Raw genomic sequence first — 19,001 nt, 5'->3', positions numbered from 1 at the left:
CTTCACATCAGTGCAAATGTTTCCCTTCGCTTTAGACTTTGGGGAGTTTAGCTGCTCTCAGGCTAAGGGCTCTTTCATAGTCACTTGTGCTAGGCAGGTCCCATCAACAGATCTGCCTAAAAAGGGGGCCTAGGGCAGGTGGTTTCAGATTGCTTTGTTCTCCAGGAGGAAAAGTGGAATTTAATTTCTGCTTTTTGGTCGGGCTGATTTTAGCAACGCAATCCCTGAACGATGTAGTCTGTCACTTCTGGAGACCTGGGTCCAAACCCTGACTTAGATTCCAATTGAGGGAGGTTTGCTGAGCTCAGCAGAGTTCCCCATTTTTCCGAAACCTCTCCTTGCTCGGCATAATGCACAGTGACTGCATATCGGAGGTTTCAGCCTGGAATAGCAGCGGGTGCTGCAAACCCAGACTCAGGAGCACTGTCGGAATTTAGGAGAGAACCTCAGGAACCGCAGAGCAGCTGCAGGTCAGGGCTGGGAGAGGTGGAAGGTGCACCGGAGGAGGGACAGCCTGGGCTGGACTGCAGGTCTGTGTGTGGGTAGGAATCAGCCCAGCAGGGGCTGCTTTAGTGCAGGATCAAAATGGATTGGCAGAGTTGTGGAGGGGGAAGCTTTCCCAGTTCCTGCCGGCACTGTGCCTGCCTCAGACCAGCCGTCTTGATATACTTGTGTGTGCACACAAATCCTCTGATTGCGAATGCACAGCATGGTACTGTACTCAGCCTCTAAGAGCAGATCACCCACCTTGTAGTTGCAACATTAAAGGGCACATGTTTAACTAAAGGAAAATTAATTTTCAGTGAAAAATTGCGCTGCCAGAGAGAATAGAGATCTCCAGTGGACAGTATGGCTGAATCATTATTGATTAGACTTCATTGTGACTGAACTACAAGCAACACAACATAAACATTTTATCACTGGGGCTGCAAGTAGCTTCATTTGTAATGTGTTTGGCGAATGCAGCATGCACGGCTACTGCTAAAGCTGCATGCTAAAACTGCTAAGGCCTGGCTTGACAAAGCCCTGGCTGGGATGATTTAGTTGGGAATTGGTCCTGCTTTGAGCAGGGGGTTGGACTAGATACCTCCTGAGGTCCCTTCCAACCCTGATATTCTATGATTCTATGTGTGGAGATACCACTCAGCCCTGAGTTCAGTTAATCAAGAACAGAGCTGTGTGTTAGAGACTGAAACAGAAGCCAGTCAAAAGGCCCATCTTCGATGTGCTGGGCCTAGTTCAATTCCTTTCAGGGCTTCAGGCTAGATGATGAGGGGGATTAATTGGCATAGCATTTAATATCTGTCTCCTAGTATATTGTGATCTCCCAAGCCAGTTTTGCAAAGTGGTGTGGCTTGCAACTTTCCAATGTCAAGATAGCAGCTGTCACATCCAAAGTAATTGTGGCAGAGAACAGGAGCACAGCAACCCCTTTGGGAAGTCAGAGTCCCTGGGTTAATCCAACAGCCACAGATGATTATGGTACCTTCCTTTGTTTAGGTTGGTTTCCTAAAGAAGTTTTCTGCTAGGTTCTTAAGCCATAATACACTGGAGTTGTGCTCTGAAGAGCCTGTGGCTGGAGGCAGGGAAGCCGTTGATCTTAGCTCTATGTGAATGGCTTTCTCATTAATTCTCTTAAACAAAAGACCCTTCTCCCTGTTCTGGTGCAATATCTCTGCAGGATGGAGAGTCACAAGAAGCCTGTCTGGTCTCTGTGTCCCATACAGCTTAGCTTGCCTACTAAAGCTGAGGCTTCCCAGCCTGAAGCTTTGAGTTTCCAGAGCTTAACTGCCACCAAACCAAAGATAAACCAGTGAATTCTAAAGGTCACTGTCGTTTATATCCCCCACCCCACCCCACACAAGCTCTTGATTCATTGGTATGTACTAATCAATGACTTCTTCAGTTATTCCTTGTGGCCCACTTACATGGTATGTCACAAAAACAAGGGAAGGCAGAGAAATTAGTCTAATCCAGGAATGATGCATGGGATATCACTGCCAAGGCAAGATGCCATGGAGAGCTAGTCAGTCAAGGGACCTCTGTAGGGAGGGTTCACCAAAGATGTGGATTTGGGAAAGAAACCTGGCTCTTGCATAGGGAGTGACATAAAGGAAAGTGCAAAGCCACTTTTATGTCAGATGTAGGAGCATCTGATGGTCTGAGATCTTTGCAGTGCACAGCTGGGCGAGGAAGGGACAGAGTGGCACCCTTAACTACATGTCCTTGCTCTGGTTGATTTAAGTTAGAGCCTTAATGTTGTTTCAGTGTTTTCGTTTCATGAAAAATAAACCCCTTTGCCAGAAGCAGATGTTCTAGAGATTTAATAGAGGCTTTATTTCCTCTTCCTTCTGGGCTTTCTCCAGACTGAGGCCGTCTTTGAAGTCTTAGCTCATGAGTGACACATTGCAGGAAGGGGGAGGGCGGGAATGCCTGGAGGGGTGGGCTGAGCCATTTGAAAAGGCATGTTGAGCAGCTCCAGGAGTAGGAGAACAGAAGTGGCTGAAGAGCTGTGTGTAGCTAGGATTGCTTTACAGGTGCTTAAACTGCCCTGGTTTCTCTCTCTCCAGCAGATCCCTTCTGAGCCTCCTGGTTAACAAGTGCCTTGTGCTTTTGCTAAGCACTGTGCAACTTCATGTGACCATGAAGAATTCATGGCATTCTCTGCCCTCAGCCTGCAACACTTGAAGCGACAGTTCAGCCACACCAGCTGTCTCCTATTAGGTTTGACAATGAAGGGTTTAAAGAGAGTTAATTTCACCCTCTGCCTCTTCTCGGTGCCTTGCTTTAGGAGTCCTAGGAGTTCTCCTGGGAACAGTCCCATGATGGCTGTATTTGCAAGGTCTTGTAATGCGGATGGCAGTGGTGACTGCGCTGCCCTTGGCTGCTTTTTCAGTTTCATTCGTTTCGTGTCTGTGGAATGCCCGTTTGTGTCTCTATTAAACTCCAACAAAGCCCCATTCAGATACAAATTCTCTTTAAACCCACCAAAGCTGTAAAAAGTGTATCATGGGAAGATACTTGGGTCTAGACTTGCAAGACTAGATCAGACAAGGTCCATCCCTTCTAGCATCCTGTATCGAACAGTGACTAGCACCAGCTGATTTTAAAGATGGTGCAAGAAACTCCCAAGGGGGCAGTGATGGAATAACTTGCTCACAGAGGCAGCTTTTTCCTAACCTTCGTTACACAGTGGCTCAGGCCCTAAGGAATGAGGGTTTCTTTCCCTTTAAAAATATGTTCTCTCTTATCCCAGGTGTTCCCATTGTCCTTATAAATGCCTAATCCTTTATTGTAAATCATCCCAAGATCCTCAGCTTTGATACCTCGAGGCAGAGAATGCCACAGGTTAATTATGGATTCTGTAAAACATTATTTTATCAGTTTTAAATGGCTTGTTTTTCATCTTCATTGAATGTCCTCTTGCACTTGTATGTTGTCCAAAGGCAGAAGTAAGGCTCCTCCTGTCCTTTTCTGTCCCCCTCCGTTGTGCTCACAAGCTGTAGAAGCTCTGTGTGCCTTAGGGATTCTTAGAACAATGGTAATATAGCAGTAATTCCTAGCATTTCAATAGCAGTCTTCCTCACAAAGTGCTTTACAAAGGAGGGGATGTCCTCTCCATTTTACACACGAGGAGACCGGCCCAGACAGCTGTGGTGACTTGCCCGGGCAGAGTCAGTAGCAGACTTGGGAACAGACCCCTAGGCAAACTGGTTTGGGTACCATGGGACAACTGGCATGCATCAACCACATGAAAACCCACCTTATCTCCTGATGTGCTGATCACTCCTTGCCCTGTATGTGCCCTGTGATGTGCAGTCACTTGGCTTAGCTGTTAACTGCTATGCTTCCATCCTGAGTCCTTGAGACTTCAGTGAAAGAAATTGAATACTTCCACTGAGGCAGAAATGTTGTACTAAAATGTGTAGAGCATCTAAAGCACTCCTAGATCTGTCCAACCTCTGGGACAGCCACAATGCTCCTCACTTAGAGATGAGACACAGTAACACCACGCCCTTCCACCCCTGGATTCATTCATAACTTCATACTTCTGCTGTCGAAGGGCTGGTGCCTTGCAGTCTCCATGGAAAATGATCCCTGTGTATCTTCTTTCACTGAAATACGTTGAGGTTTTTCTTGCTCTGAAGGCTCAGTTGGCAAATGTGCGAGCTAGATAAGTGGTGTGAGCGGTAGCTGCTGCAGTTGGCAGTGGCTGCACAAGGGGAATTCAGTGTGGTGCTTGGGCATTTTTAATGGCTGAGATAAGAAAGAGTCAGTATTTAAAAACTAAGCAGCTTATGGCTAGGCCTGATGTGAAAGGAACAACTTGTGTTTTATTCCTTCACATCTAAATTGCCACTTAATTTATTGAACCAGTTTGATGTTTTTTTTTAAAACATCTGCACTGTGAATTTGCATCTTAATTTTATACTGTGTTCGTTCGGTTTTTTTTAAGAGATCCTTGTGTTGTAAATAGGAAAAATAATGTTCATGAAAATGTATAATTTGTTGTTAACTACAGACAAGCCTCCATCTTTACTGGGGGAGACTCCAGCTCATACTTTATAGCATGCTTTAATGGAAAACTTAATTTGAAAATAAGACACTTTCTCTGGCTTCAGGTTGAACTTGTCATCAGTTTACGTGGTGTAAGCTTAGGTCAGGTGTGGTGGTGCTTGTTATTGTAAGGAAGTTGGGGAAATGTGTTTTCCTGCATTAAGCCTGCATTTGGTAATCCTGCCTTGGCAGCCTGTTAGATGGTGATTGTGGTTTGCCCTTCAACCCTGAAATATGGGCCGTATTGCATTGCCAGAGTAAACAAGTAGGTGGAGAGTAGACGTGTGCCACCTACAGGCTGTAACAAACATCACAGGGTTGATTCTGATGGTTGCTTGTTGGATGAGAGTGAGTTCATCTTTCATTCAAAAACTGGACTTTGGTATTGGGTGGTTTATAGGGGGGAAGTATACTGAATTAAAGGTATATATGCAGTGGTGGTGTAGCCGGGTGGTCTCAGGATATTTGAGAGACAAGGTGGTGAGATAATTGGACCAACTATTTGTTAGTGAGAGACACAAGCTTTTGCGCTTACACAGAGCTCTTCAGGTCTAAAGATCTACAGACAGACAGACAGATTTGGCCCCAAATATCAATGCTTTCAAAGCAAGCTTCTGCAAAACCGAAATCCAATGAAAATGTTACCACAGACTTCGAAAGTTGATTTTTGCTGTACTAACCCAGGGTCTGCACCAACATTGTCTTGCACATCACCATAATGAAAAGAAAATCAATGCTCTTGAGTGGCAGAAGCCATTGATGACCCTTGGGCGTTGGGGTCTTTCTGCCCTTGTGCCTTGCAAAACCTCTTGCAGTCACTAACTTCTGGTCAGCTGAGGACTGAGGGCTATTGTTGCACAGTGCGGCATGGGGTCCCTTTAACTATGCTGAGCTGGAGATCTTGTTTTAATTTTGCTTTGGGCGGAGCGTGTGCCTAGTCCTTGTAGATGCTAAACTCCGACAACAAATGTCTGGAATTTAATCCCACACTTGTGTCCATGACTGAATCAGGCCTGACCCAAGGCATGTTTGTCAATGACCCTGTAGACGGAGTAGTGTGTGTGTCTGTTACTTTGAAAATCTACCCTTGTTCCCGACACAGTGTAAAGCTGTGTCCCTGGGGAGGTGTTGCCCTTTGCTACTGAATTACTCATTTTCTTGTTGCTCTCTTGCAGAATGTGAGCACTTGATCCGCCACATGCTGGTGCTGGACCCAAGTAAGCGACTGTCAATGGAACAGATCTGCAAACACAAGTGGATGAAGCTTGGGGAAGCTGATGCAGAGTTTGACAGGGTGAGCAAGCAGAAAGGGTGTGGGGAGTCCAGTAGGCGGGCTTTAGGGAGGAGGGCTGAGTACTGGCCCTGTGTGCACATTGGAGACCATTAGAGCGGCTCAAAACCAAATGAATGTCCTGTGTTAAGAGTTCACAATTCCCAAGTGCAAGTATGCTGGTATTTCTTTCTCCCCACTGGGCCATGCAGCTTACTCGCTGTCGTCCTTGTCTTAGTGCCCTCTCCTCTCTTGGGCTCTAGATCGTTCATCATCTTACATCTTTCTCTTAGTCTCGGTATCTCCAGGCCACTGGGATCCTGGTTCCAGTCACATTGGCTATGGGACATAGCTGGCCTCCAAGATCACATGCTAGTGTGAAGTGAGGTGCTGTTTCTGCTCCTGCTTTGCCCAGGCAGGCCACTGTACCCTCAGTGTTTAGATACTGTGCCGAGCTGCAGCATGGGTCGCGGGCGCTCCAGCTGTAGGCTTGTGGCACTGGTGGTTTATGGCGTGCTCCACTAGTGAACATTGGCCGCCCTTGGGGTGCTGAGCACTGACTGTCTTTCTGTGCCCTGGTAGTTAATAGCAGAATGTCAGCACCTGAAGATTGAAAGGCAGATGGAACCACTGAATGAAGACGTGCTCTTAGCAATGGTGGAGATGGGGCTGGACAAAGAGCGCACGCTACAGGTAACTCCAACCAGCTTGCAAGTGCCTCTGTTACTGGGCTGTCGCCCGCAGCTGGTAAATGTCATGTTGGTGGCTGATCACACCTGCCAATTAACACTTTCTTCTGCAGAGTGGGTCTGGGGGGGGAGGGGATTTATTTTCATTACTAGAAAAAAAAAATCTCTTCTTATCCTTCCCTTGCTAGTCACTAAGGACAGATGCCTATGATCACTACAGTGCAATCTATAGCCTGCTGTGCGACCGATTAAAGAGACACAAGAATCTGCGCATTACAGCACCTCCCAGTGTGCCACGGACCATGGCCTTCCCCACACCAGCTAACATCCAGGTGGGTTCCACATAGATGGGGTCGTTTCATCGCTGCAGGGTTAGTCATTACTTCCCCCAGCTTTGCAAAGCTCAACTTGGTCAGAGCTTGTTTGTTTAGCTGGGTAAGTAAAATAACCTGAGTTCCTTCATGAACGTCCTCACCCTGGTAAGGAGAGATAAGAGTCTTTGCCTGCGTGGGAGGTTTTCATGTGTGTCAATGTTACTGTACTCTTGGTTTGCAACTTTCTGGCCATGAGACGGCAACTTTATTCGGTCTAGTGTCTTTCATGCAAACCCACTGCACCTAGTTACCTTGTAATGCCGTGGCAGACGTCCGTATGGCCGAAGGGCGGAGGGGGGGATGTTCTGGGTTAAGAAGCGGAGAGTCCGTGACCTGGGGTTGGTGTGAGGAAGCTGTTGCCATTGGCAGCAGGAGCTGCTGAGGAGCAGACACTTACTTTAACAGAGGTCAGGCTGTGAGAAGGGGCGCACGAGATGCAGGGAGTAGAAAGAGGAGCTCCTGGGGGTGGGCTGAAAAGAACAGTTAAGAACTGGCTCCTGGATCTCCCCCCTTCAGCCCCAAGCGACTGTACCAGTGTGCTGCTGGAGCCTAACCCTGTTCTGCTTTTCATGAAAATGCTCCAATTTCTGCTGTGCAGCATCTGGGAATGCAGCTGAGGTTCAATGGCAGGAGTCTGAGAAGGGAGCATGGGTGGGAGAGGTGGAGGAAGGTGGAGTTGGGATCCCGTCTGCAAGTGGCTAATGTGTTTGGAAGAAGGCGATTCCCACCCCACCCCCCACCAAGAGCACTGGGCTACCTGGGCTGTTAGTGGCTGACCAGTAGGAAGAGTCACAACCTGAAGGACTTTGCTGCAGGTTTTAAAATGGAAAAGAACCCCCCCCCCCCCAGTTCATGGTTTTGATTCCTTCTGCTTTGCAGGCGGAACAGGCAGGCAACCCCGTGAGTATCAATGTGCCACAAGTCCAGCTCATCAACCCTGAGAACCAGATCATAGAGGCAAGTTGCTTTCCATTGCTGACTCCTGTGAGCACCCTTTCTTAGTGACACTCTGGGCTTCTGGCACCTGCTTTCAAAACCTCTTGTATTTTTCCCCACCCTAGACTGATGGAACAATGAACTTGGACAGTGACGAAGGGGAAGAGCCATCCCCTGAAGCCCTGGTCCGCTATCTCTCAATGAGAAGGCACACTGTTGGAGTCGCAGACCCACGGTTAGTATTGGGCTCTTTCTCCTGAGTGGGAGCAAAGGAACCCACTCCTGCCTTTTTAAGGGTCCCTCTCCACCCCCGTGGCATTCTCTATGAATTCATGGATGATGTTTCTCTGGCTTTTAATGGCCTCTTGGAGGCACCTGGGTATGGTACAATGCTTTGATTTGGAGGTTGTAAGACGCTCTTACACCTTTGGGTTGCTCCTGTTGAAAGGTCAGAGGTTTTATATAATCTACTAAAATGATGGATTCATATCTTAATGGGAAAAACACACGTCAAAAACCCCACCCTTCAATATCTAGGAGCGAAATCCCTTTGCTTTCTTGCTCCCGGCATATCTAGCTCTGTGGTGAATGGAATGGCAGGGTGGGATTCTTGCTTGAAAGCATAATCTTGGCTGGGTGGGGAAGGGAGTCGGGTGCCACTTGAATAGCAGAAATCCATGTCTTTTCACTTGAAAAATCCATTTTCCCAGTGACCTGTTTGGCAGGCCTCTCAGGCAGGAACACAATTTCCTCCTTACCCCAATGAATCAGTTGCTATTTCTGGCTAGCTTTTAATGGGGGCCGTGTTGGCCAGAGAGGCAAAGGAGGTCGGAAAGCTATGAGCCACTTTATTTTTAATGTCTTAGTGTCTAGAGACTGTCATGATGCCAAGTGCAATTGTATTTTACATCAATGGTTAGCGCTGGAAAATCCCAATTCTGAGAACCTAAGGGAAGAACTTGCTACATTTAAGGTGCAGGCCCCACTCCTGAGCTGGAGAAATCCACCGGGAAAGCCAGTGAGAAGTAGAGCTGACGGTAGCAAGCATATAGGTTGGTTTGCTTGGGTTATTTCTAAGTCCCATGTTTCTGAATGTGATTGCACAGCACGGAAGTGATGGAAGATCTCCAGAAGCTCCTGCCAGGCTTCCCTCGTGTCACTCCCCAGGCACCGTTCCTGCAGGTGACTCCAAACATGAACTTCATGCACAATATGCTGCCTATGCAGAACCTGCAGCCGACTGGCCAGCTGGAGTACAAGGTACCAACTGCTATGTATGTTCCCCACAACTGCAGCCAGTGCCTTGCAGAGATACGGGCTGGTGCTCTTGGAGACACCCCGAGTCTGCTCCATAGGTTTAATGATCGATTTGATCGCTGAGCCTGGACCTTAGTTCTATTGGCTGTCGCTTACTGCTGGGATTGTCCCTCGTGTCGTTCTGAGTGCAAACAAACACCCCACAATTTGAAATTCAGAAACTCGTTTGATGGGGACGGGAGATCAGTGGTTTTAGTAACAGATCACGCCGTGGTCCTTGGCTTCCAAGTGTGTGAAACCCAGAGGCCCAGCCTGCCTTGTGGCTGAAACTCAGGGCTGGAAGTTGGAAGATCTGGGTTCTACTCCCAGCTCTGCCACTGACCAAGTTCAGGCAGGTCATTCCACCACTCTGAGCCTCAGTTTCCCCAGGAGTAAGGTGTGGAAGATCCTTCCCCTCACCCAAGGCCAGTGATGCTGTTTCCTTGGTATTTATACAGAGCTCTAAGATCCTCCATCGGGAGGCACTAGAGGAGGAGTATTCCGTGATAACTCCCCTGTGTTCTTCCTAGGAGCAGTCCTTGCTGCAGCCCCCCACTCTGCAGTTGTTGAATGGAATGGGCCCTCTGGGGCGGCGGGCTTCAGACGGTGGAGCCAACATCCAGCTGCACGCACAACAACTGCTGAAGCGTCCTCGAGGTCCTTCCCCACTCGTCACTATGACGCCAGTAAGTAGCAAAGGAAGAACAGAGTTGGTGGCGTGTTTACAAACCCGTCCTCTTGCTGGCAGTGAAAGCAGCGGGGGAGGAGTGGCGTGTGCGAAAGAACTGCGGGGGCGGACAGGGAATGAAATGCCAGATTCCCAACGTTGGCAGGGACTCGCCACCTGCCATTTGCTTTTGCTTTCCTTCCTCAGGGACATTCATCCTACTATGATGTTCCCTTTTGGGAGGGTTTCCTCACTCTTTCCCTTGGCCCTCTCTACCTACCTGCTCTCCAGAGGCAAAGCTGAAGCGGCATTCAAAGGAACCTTTTAAAACAGACGGTGGCTTCACTGCCAGTATCAGCAAGTTCCTGGCCGCGCTCTGACTGGTCTTGTCTCCTCGGTGCAGTGTATAGAAGGGCTGGTAGCCTCCGTCTCCCACGATGCCTGTGCTCCTGGCACTTAAACTGCTTTGGTCCTTCAGTTACCATGTGCATCACAAGCGCCTCTCCTTTCCCGGCAGCCCTTCCCTGTCTCACAAGATCCTTCGACATTGCTGCTTGCTTAGCGTCTGGCTTTTGGTCTCCTCCTTCGTGACACCGCTGCCAGAGAGCCCCGCGTTTGGAATTGGCATGCCTGGCTGTCTGGCTATAGCCCCTATCTGAGTAGTGCTGACCGTTGCGGGCACACGTGTTCCTCAAGCCAGCCCCCTATTTGATTGTCTCCTTCCCATTGGAAGTGTCTGTGTCTGGGGCATAGCTGTATGTTTTCAAAGATGAATGTTATTTTCACTGTCCAGTTGAGTATCTTCCTCCTTCCATTAATGACCTGCACAAAATTGCTAGCACTAGAGGCCAGGCATCTTGCTGCTGTGAGAAATGTCACGTACTGATGCTGAATGGGCCTTTTATTTCTCATTTAGTAGTAGTAATTGAAATATTTCTCCTCTTCAGAAGTGCTGAGAAGAGCATGATGTTTGTAACTCTCTCTTGCTAAGGTTGCTTTGCAACTCTCTTGCTTTATTTGCTGAGAGAAAGGAAAATCTGCCGGTGTTAATGTCGGCAGTGCTTCCCCCTGGAGGTATGTGTATTACTGAATTTCCTGCTAGCACCACAAGAAGCTGCCCCTATATAGGTTGCACTATGTAAGGGTGCGATGGTGAGGGTGTTTTGGAGGTTTCTGAGTGCCCCCAAATGTCTGGTACTTAAATGTTCTTCCAGAAAGTCAGGTTTCTGCAGCCCAAGATAGTGTTAAATAAGCCACCTTCTGGAGCCCATGGTTCCCCTTTCCTCTCTCCTCAGGCCGTGCCAGCAGTTACCCCTGTGGATGAGGAGAGCTCCGATGGGGAGCCGGATCAGGAAGCTGTGCAGAGGTAACATCCCATCCGTTGGCCTTTCCCCTTGTGCTGCTGGAGAGGCTCGCCCTGTGGTGCCCTAAAGCTGATTTATAAAAAACCCAACTAATCAACCTCATCCCAAGCTGCAGGTGTTGATTATGGTGAAGGTTTCAACTTTTCCTTTATGGGTGCCTGTTTACACCAGGCAGTTACCCTGACGCTAACAGGCAAATGAATAACTCGGTAAAACAACCTGAAATTCTGCAGGCTATTTGAACAATAGGGTATCCAGAATCTCTCTGAGCACTAAACTCCTTTGCTGAGGGTGCGTCAGCATGCAAAGCAAACTAACCTGCCTAGTTAGTGCTAAGACACCGCACCCTCCCCCATCCCTGCTGAGTGACTGGGGAAGTGGTCTCCTTTTATCTGTGCAGCTTTTGGACCAAGACCTGCAGTAAACATCCAACTCTGATGCCTTGAAGTGAGTTTGATAAAAACTTGGGTATCTGTAGTCATTTAGACTTCTAGCCATAGCAGTAGGTCCTGAAACAGTCTGCTCCGACGTGTGAGAGGTGGTCCAATATCGACTCTGAAACTTCACTTCTCTCCCCAGCCAAAGTATGTACTGAAAACACTAACACTGTCCTTGCTAATACCTCCAGTGTAGCTTTTGTTTAGCTAGTTTTTCTGCTAAGCAACTGGTGCAGATGATCCTCCTTATTAAGTTCCATGGATTCTCCCCAGTTTTGGTGGGCAGGAACTTGGCGAGAACAGGCTCTTTTTCAACTTTTATGGATATTGTCCTTCCAAGAACGATGCCGATAGCTGCCGGGTGGGCAGCAGGCAGGTATAGAAGTGAGGGAGTTGCTGCTAATGCCATTTAATTCCCTATAATTTCCTAGATCCCTTGTAAACTCCACTGGTCTCAGTGCTGTAAAACAGAAGGGTTCTAATGGCGATGGACACTTGGGTACAACAGTGGCTTGTCCAGGCCATGTGCCAAGATTCCCTTGGCTACTTGACCTTAGAAAACAGCCAAACATGGTACACGTTAAAAAATGCCTTCTGCTTCCAGTGGCTAGGAGTCTACACATTCTGGGTAGCCAAAGTGTGGCCTAAGAAGCTATACAGTGCCACCCATGGTCATTCTCATCTTTATTATGGAGGCATGGCCCGCAGACACTGCAGGCCCCAGCATGCCATGCTCTGTCGTGACAAAAGCCTTGCCCTCAGTCGATGCTGACCGTTGTCTCTTGGCGTCAGAACTCTCCAGTGACGGCGCTGCTCAGATCTGAGCAGAAGTTGCAAGCTGGGACCTGCAGTCTCCATGGGCCACCACTCCAGACTGTAAAGCTGAACATAGCTGCAGCCTTTTCCGTTTGGGGCAAATAAGATGCAGCCCTGCGGCTCTTGGCAAATTGCCAATGTGTCCTCATCTGCCCAAGCTTAGAGTGCCCATGTTTTAAAATCTCTGCTTTCAGCCAAATCCTTCGAGGTTCCAAGAGTCAGGCTTGGCAGGTAGGGTTTTGAGACCAAGGGTAAAACTTCCAAAAACGTGTGCAGGACTTAGGAACCCAAGTCTCACTGTAAGTCCATGGGATGCAGTTTCTGAGGTACCTAAGTCACCTTTGAAAATGGGGCTTAGCTACTTTTGAAACTATTGCCCCCAAATCCTTCTTGTGTGCGCTTATGCCACATTCTCCATAGCCGCTGGACGGGACCAGGCTTCAACTGTGCTTAATGGGTGCACATTAACCCTCCATCTCCCCACCCTCTTACGCTGTGACATGCCACTAATCACCAGCAGAAGAGTAAACAGGATTAACACCAGGGACAGGAGCTAATATTTATCTTTTCAGAACACTGGTTTGAATGCCCTCTGCAATGACCGTAGAGCAACTTTTGCCCTTGTTTGCTTTAGGTTGCCTGACCTTGAAATAGTGTGCATTCCATTCCCCGTGCCCAGGGCACAATCACATCTCTTCGGAGCTTGCAAAACTTTTTTTTTTTTTTTTCAGCCAAACACTTGCAGTTCATGATTGGATTGTTCCCTGGAGCCATGAAATAAAGTGATTGTAGCAAACCACAATTGTGAAGCTCTTTGGGAAACTCGCCCTGTCTCCATCTAATGGATCTCAAACATTTAATGGCTCAGATTTTGGCAAGTCACCACACCACTAAGTACTCAGCATTCTGTTAACTGGCTGCTTTTTGTGTCCATGGATAATGCTTTTTGCAGAGCCATAGTTTTAAGTGCCGCTGTTTCCCCTACTGTACAGGTTTTAGTTACAGACATTAAAAAGAAATCAAATCGAAGTATTTGTAACCCCCATTTTACCCTCTGGCTTTGTGGAGGCCGGGAATCTTTGTAGCCATAACTCCTCACCAATGCAGCTTTACCTGAGTTAGCAACAGTGGGAGGGTTAGTCCAGGTACAGGTATTGATTCCACTCTGTCCTCAAACCTTGTCAGTGTTTCCACCATTGCTAGCACCTGAGAGAGCTGTCCTGGTGCTTGCCCAAGATTGAAGAATATCCGAGGATAGCTGCACCCTTTGCCATCTCACTGAATCAGGCCCTTCCTGCCTTAGCATCCAACAAAAACACAAAGGGAACAATAGGGCTAAAAATCCCCAAACCAGCCCTGAACCTGTCTACAGCTGAAGGTGGAAGCTCTCAGAGGGCTGCTGCTCCAGGAAGGGAATGGGCTGAATTAGCTCCTCACTGTCCCTTGCCATTTCTGCTTTAGGCATCATTGGTGCAGCCTCCATACACTGATTCCCAGGCTCTGCTCGAAGTGTCCAAGAGTGGGGACTAGATGGCGCACTTTACACACACGCTGTTCCTCTCTCTGAACCTACGTTCAGATCCAGGTTAGATCACACACACAGTGCAAAGGGCAGCCTAATCTCCAGCGGTGGTAGCGATGTCGTAAATGCCATCATCTGATGTGGGACCATTCAGCGTGCTGATCTCTGCTCAGACTCCAGACTGAGCACGTTTGCAGGTGAGGACTGAAGTGCACAGGCTGAGCCACGCAGGGGAACGTGCACAGCGTCTGTCTGCACGGTGCCGAGCTGTAAGCATTACTCACGCAAACAGTCCCATGGGCATAGTGCATATGATGTAAAGCAGACAGTGCTATTACCCTTCAGACTAGCACCACTTTAGGAGAAAGAATCCCTACAGAAACTAACTAGTCACTGAAACTAGATCTAAATGAATGTGCTTGAGAATTCCCCATGAGATGAAGTAGGGCTTTTCTCCTGAGATGGTGAATGGTCGTTCTGTTTCTTACCAAGGTTGGCATTGGAATAAAGCTGGCTATGACTTCAGTCCTCCACTAAGCAGTTAACATCCCTTTAATCGGACAGACATTGGCAGTACGGTTTGCTCTTTCATGGGTGTTCTACAACTCACAGCAGGCTCTGAGCGCTGCAGCGAGCATTTTCCTTTCCTAATTACTCTGGATTATCTGCTTCTGCTCCCTTCTTTTGGAGTATTCCCGTCAGTCTCTTCCATTTATAAAATATGCTCCTGCTTGTTGCAGATACTTGGCAAATAGGTCAAAAAGGCACACTCTGGCAATGACCAACCCTACAGCTGAAATCCCTCCAGACTTGCAGAGGCAGCTAGGACAGCAGTCTTTTCGATCCCGGGCTTGGGCTCCACACCTGGTACCCGATCAGCACCGGTGAGTAATGGCACCGGCCGTTCGGGCAGCTCTGTGCCAGGGAACCCGCTCAGATGTCGTCTGAATGGAGTGCAGGAAAAATCCAGCTTGGCATAAAGGGGTTAAAAGAAGAAAGCAGCAGACCCCCAAAGCAGACGCTGGCTGGCCCTGTTGGATAGATATTGGCTCCTCAGCTGCTAAATGCGTGGTGCACTCACGGGCAGGGATCAGTTGGCTCTTCCCCTCCAGTCCCACTTCTGTGGCTGGAGATGATTGGCCAGGATGGCTGCCTTTGCCCTGGGGCTGGGATTAAGATTAAACGATCCAGTTTAGTGGAAAGCTTTGTTAATGTATTGGAAGGCTCAACCCTGTAGTGAGTAGTAAATCTGCTATGGAATATTCAGTAGTGGAATGCTGTATGAAAGGCTGCACCAGGAGTAAACTATACGTAGGTTGATACCTCACTGCACCAGAGTTGTGTGTTTCCACTGCAGAGTCTCCGCGCAAAGCTCCCCGTTTGTCTTTTTGTTTCTAATCTGGGGGAGAACAATTATAACTTTTGTGACTGAGGGAACTGCTGCAAAACTGGATCCAAGTGAGCTAAAATTCTGGAGGAAGGGCCCTCCTGACTTGGAGAATTATTATTTCTACAGAGTCCTTTGATGCTGCAGCAAATTGGAGACCCTACTGCCACAGACACAGCTTAAAAACTGCCCCCCCACCCCAAAGCAGAGGGTGTAACATAAGTGTAAACTGTCATGCTCATTTCTTTGATTTTAGTTGCTGAACAATTGAGAAAGTAGTTACCGAGAAGACCAGATTTGTGCTCATGTTAAATCCTCTAACCAGCTCACACTGGCAAGCTTGTGAAAGCACTCTTTATTGTAGCCAGATACCTGCTGAGCTGGGCGCTGGTGTAATCAGGTGAACTCTGAGCAGACTGAGTCGGCATTGGTGCCACGCTGGAACTCTAGAAGACAAAAGATAAACCCTGAGTTACTCCTGGGTAGAAACACTTGTAGGGAGGCAGGAGAGGAGGAGGAAGATTTCTTGGGTCACCGAGTGCTTTATAGGAAGAGAAGAAAAACAGTTGCAAAGTAAATAAACAGAAAATACTGTATGTCCTGCTTCCAGGGTCACTTCAGAATGGAGGTTTAAACGAAGCCATTGAGAGATTGTTGTAAGGCTCTTTAGAATGAGCCTACCCTGCCCCCACTGGCTCTCATCTCTCATCATGTGTCTGCTCCTCTGTTTGCACATGCACAGGAGAGCATTGGCTCATTCCAGATTCACAATGATGAGCATTTTACATGTCACAGCAGAGGCCTGTAAGCCTGTGGCACTACAGACCTGCAGAGATCAAAAGAGAGGAGCTTGAAAATCACATCTGGCCCCAGACCAAGCACCTGGAAGTCTCTGTACACCTCAGACAGAGCTAGTGGAAGGCTGTGTCGTGTAGTGTGGCAAAACCTGCAGTAAGCCACAAAGTACTGCCTGGTTTCAGAGTAGCAGCCGTGTTAGTCTGTATCCGCAAGATACAGGTTCTATATGCATCCGAAGAAGTGGGCTGTAGTCCACGAAAGCTTATGCTCTAATAAATGTGTTAGTCTCTAATGTGCCACAAGTACTCCTGTTCTTCTTTTTTCAGAGTACTGCCTATTGAACAGCTGTCCGCTTTTATTCTGGTGTTTAATGTAGTCTGTTTGAAACTGGTTTGTACTTAAAAAGGTCTCAACAATTGTTAGTCTAGAAAGCCAGTCTGGAGAGCCAGGGGTTAGGGTTACCGTGCATCACCCTAGCATGCTTGGGAACCTGATGCACAATGCTCATGTTCCTCACTTGCTGCTGCTGCCCGTTACCGAGTTGGAGGGTCAGATGGACAGATTTGGCTTGCTGACTGGCAGAAAGGGAACGTGACAGCCAGCCAACTCTAACCTTAGCTGGAACATATCTAAAATCGTAATGAAGTGAAATACATTTTACCAAGCAGGGCTGAATATGTGAAACTAACTGGAACTGACATCCTGGAAATGTTGCAACATGAATGAGAATTGTCCTCCTGCTAGGGGTAGCTTCTCCCGCAGAGATTCCGTTTGGTCTTTCAGAGCAGGCTTCAGCAGAGAACTCTGTGCATACATCAAATATTTGAAGTATCAATTTGTCTGTCTAACGTAATTCAGTTTGAAGCACTACTATATGGAGCTCGATTATCTTCTGTTTGTTTTACAACCAAACCATCCGCAGGGATGCTCTAAAGACTTGTTCCCTAAGGGCCTTTCACAGACAAAGACCATTGCTGCAGCCAAACTGTTGTCCACTCGTTTTCTGTATGGATTGAATTGGTACAAAGCTAAACCCATCTGGGCAGAAAACTAACTGGGTCCTCATGTGTTAGTGTTTGCTCTGTGGGTGGAGAGAGAGCAGTGCTTTGTAATACTCTTAAAGATGTAGTCTTGAGGAGGAGTGTGCTTGGGTTTGACTCATATGTGGGAACCCAGATTGAAAGGGAAGTTTGTTCCTGGAAACAAAGTCGTCATCATCCCCCCACAATGGGATTAGTGCCTCTCTGAACGTGGATGCCGGCCTCTCCTCTGGCTCAGAGTGGCTGCAGGATAGACCTGATAGCTCTGTAGTCAGCAGTGTCTTTCCTACCCTTGGGGTGTGAATCTTATCCACCCCGATCCACTGGTGCTGTGACACGGCTGTTTTTATCTGCACGTACTGGAGACTTAGAAATGTTTCTAAAACTTTTGTTTTGCCATTATTGGTTTTGTCTTGAGGGCCCCCTACAAGTGCAGCTTCCTTGTTTGACACCCCCCTCCCCCCCCCGCTCCAGGTCCATCCCTCTGTGGTCACATGAGATGCAACATTTGGCAGAACGTGTTCAGATTAAAACTCCCTCATCTTCAAGGCCTGATATGTGTTAGTGCTTGGAATAAACCAGTCTGATGGGTTCACCCGCATGTGTCATCTAGGAAATGGAAGATCCTGGAAGCCTGTGTGTGTGCTGAGAGAGGGCAGGTCGTACTGCTAGGTGATGGTCTAAGCTTTATTGGCATTCGAATGGGAAGCCTCCATTCCCCACAGAAGTCAGGGTTCCTGGTGCCCCTTTTGATGCACAAATGAGCATTTTCCAGTTTTCTTCCTTTCCTGGAAATCCCATGGATTGCTCTTCTCTCAGTGACGTGTCTCTCTAGGTGTACCTGCAAGTAAAGCATCTGGGCTAGGACTGGGGGGGAGGTTGTTATGCTGGTCCTGCTCCTGGGCTTGTTTAAATGAGAATTCCTACGGTGCTGGCCGACTGTATTTTAGAATTAGACTGAGCAGGCAAGCTCCGGTTGTGCTTGTTAGGGTCTCCTCTTAGCAAACAGGCCTTGCCATAGAGAGACAACTGTTCTCAGCAGCAGAATCACCTCATCGAAGACAGCAGCACTCCTGACTGGCTCCTACTTCCCCAATTCAGATAGATGAACAGGAAACCATTTTTCATAGCACAAAGTGTTCCCATCCCACTGGAATATAGGGATGCTCCAGCTTAGCAAAAATGTCACTGTGTAAACTCCAAAGTATAGTGAATGAAAAAGGCTCTCAGATGGAGAAAAGCCTTTCAGTTCTTAGCAGTTGAATGGTTTCTGCAGGTCGGGGGAACCAAGTGCCAGGCCGAGTCGTATGGCCAGTTACAGACTGGGGCCCCTGTTATAATCTAGTTAGGATATAAATCAGACTGGCAAAATCTTAGAGAAAATGTACCTACCCTAGCATAAAATGGACTTGCTAACCCTGTACCATGTGGGTGATGAATAAACTAATGGCACTTTACTTCTCACCCAGAAACAGAACTTCTGGGCAGGCAGACCTTGGCAGAGCTGATGTAAATAAAATGTCTCTGTAGCTGAGTTTGTTTTTCAGCTGGCCTCACTAACCCACTTCCCCATGTGTTCAGCTCTGTTTACAAGGACTCAAACACCCTGCACCTCCCCACTGAGCGCTTCTCCCCGGTTCGCCGCTTTTCTGACGGTGCTGCCAGCATCCAGGCGTTCAAAGCCCACCTGGAGAAAATGGGCAATAACAGCAGCATCAAACAGCTTCAGCAGGTAAAGGAAGGAAGAGGGATGCAATGAATTAGCTTAGGTCACTGACTTACTGGTAGAGGAAACCTTTCCTACTGCTTTGTCTCCTGGATCTAAACATTCTTCAGAGCTGCAGCTGG

General features: G+C 48.0%; 1 protein-coding gene across 17 annotated transcripts in view; it reads left to right on the top strand.

Moving 5' to 3' along the window:
• The window catches only part of SIK3 (SIK family kinase 3), a 148,013-nt gene that overhangs the window by 113,660 nt on the left and 15,352 nt on the right, over positions 1-19,001 (top strand). For 14 of the 17 annotated variants that reach the window (XR_010592999.1, XM_024103067.3, XM_024103068.3 and 11 more), the window contains 10 exons: positions 5,733-5,851; positions 6,410-6,520; positions 6,705-6,848; positions 7,770-7,847; positions 7,952-8,061; positions 8,933-9,086; positions 9,653-9,808; positions 11,085-11,155; positions 14,669-14,812; positions 18,735-18,885. Coding sequence is in view for 16 of the 17 variants with exons in the window: in XM_024103067.3 (XP_023958835.3) it covers positions 5,733-5,851; positions 6,410-6,520; positions 6,705-6,848; positions 7,770-7,847; positions 7,952-8,061; positions 8,933-9,086; positions 9,653-9,808; positions 11,085-11,155; positions 14,669-14,812; positions 18,735-18,885 (1,238 nt within the window). In the remaining variant the exon portion in view is untranslated. The remainder of the gene's footprint in view (positions 1-5,732; positions 5,852-6,409; positions 6,521-6,704; positions 6,849-7,769; positions 7,848-7,951; positions 8,062-8,932; positions 9,087-9,652; positions 9,809-11,084; positions 11,156-14,668; positions 14,813-18,734; positions 18,886-19,001) is intronic. The other 3 variants (XM_005299746.5, XM_065569080.1, XM_065569079.1) reach the window with 1 other exon arrangement.

Source organism: Chrysemys picta, chromosome 16 (genome assembly GCF_011386835.1).
Source record: "Chrysemys picta bellii isolate R12L10 chromosome 16, ASM1138683v2, whole genome shotgun sequence".
NCBI classification, from domain to species: domain Eukaryota; kingdom Metazoa; phylum Chordata; order Testudines; family Emydidae; genus Chrysemys; species Chrysemys picta.
The sequence above is the reverse complement of the archived record's forward strand: the minus strand, read 5'-3'. Positions and strand labels throughout refer to the sequence as shown.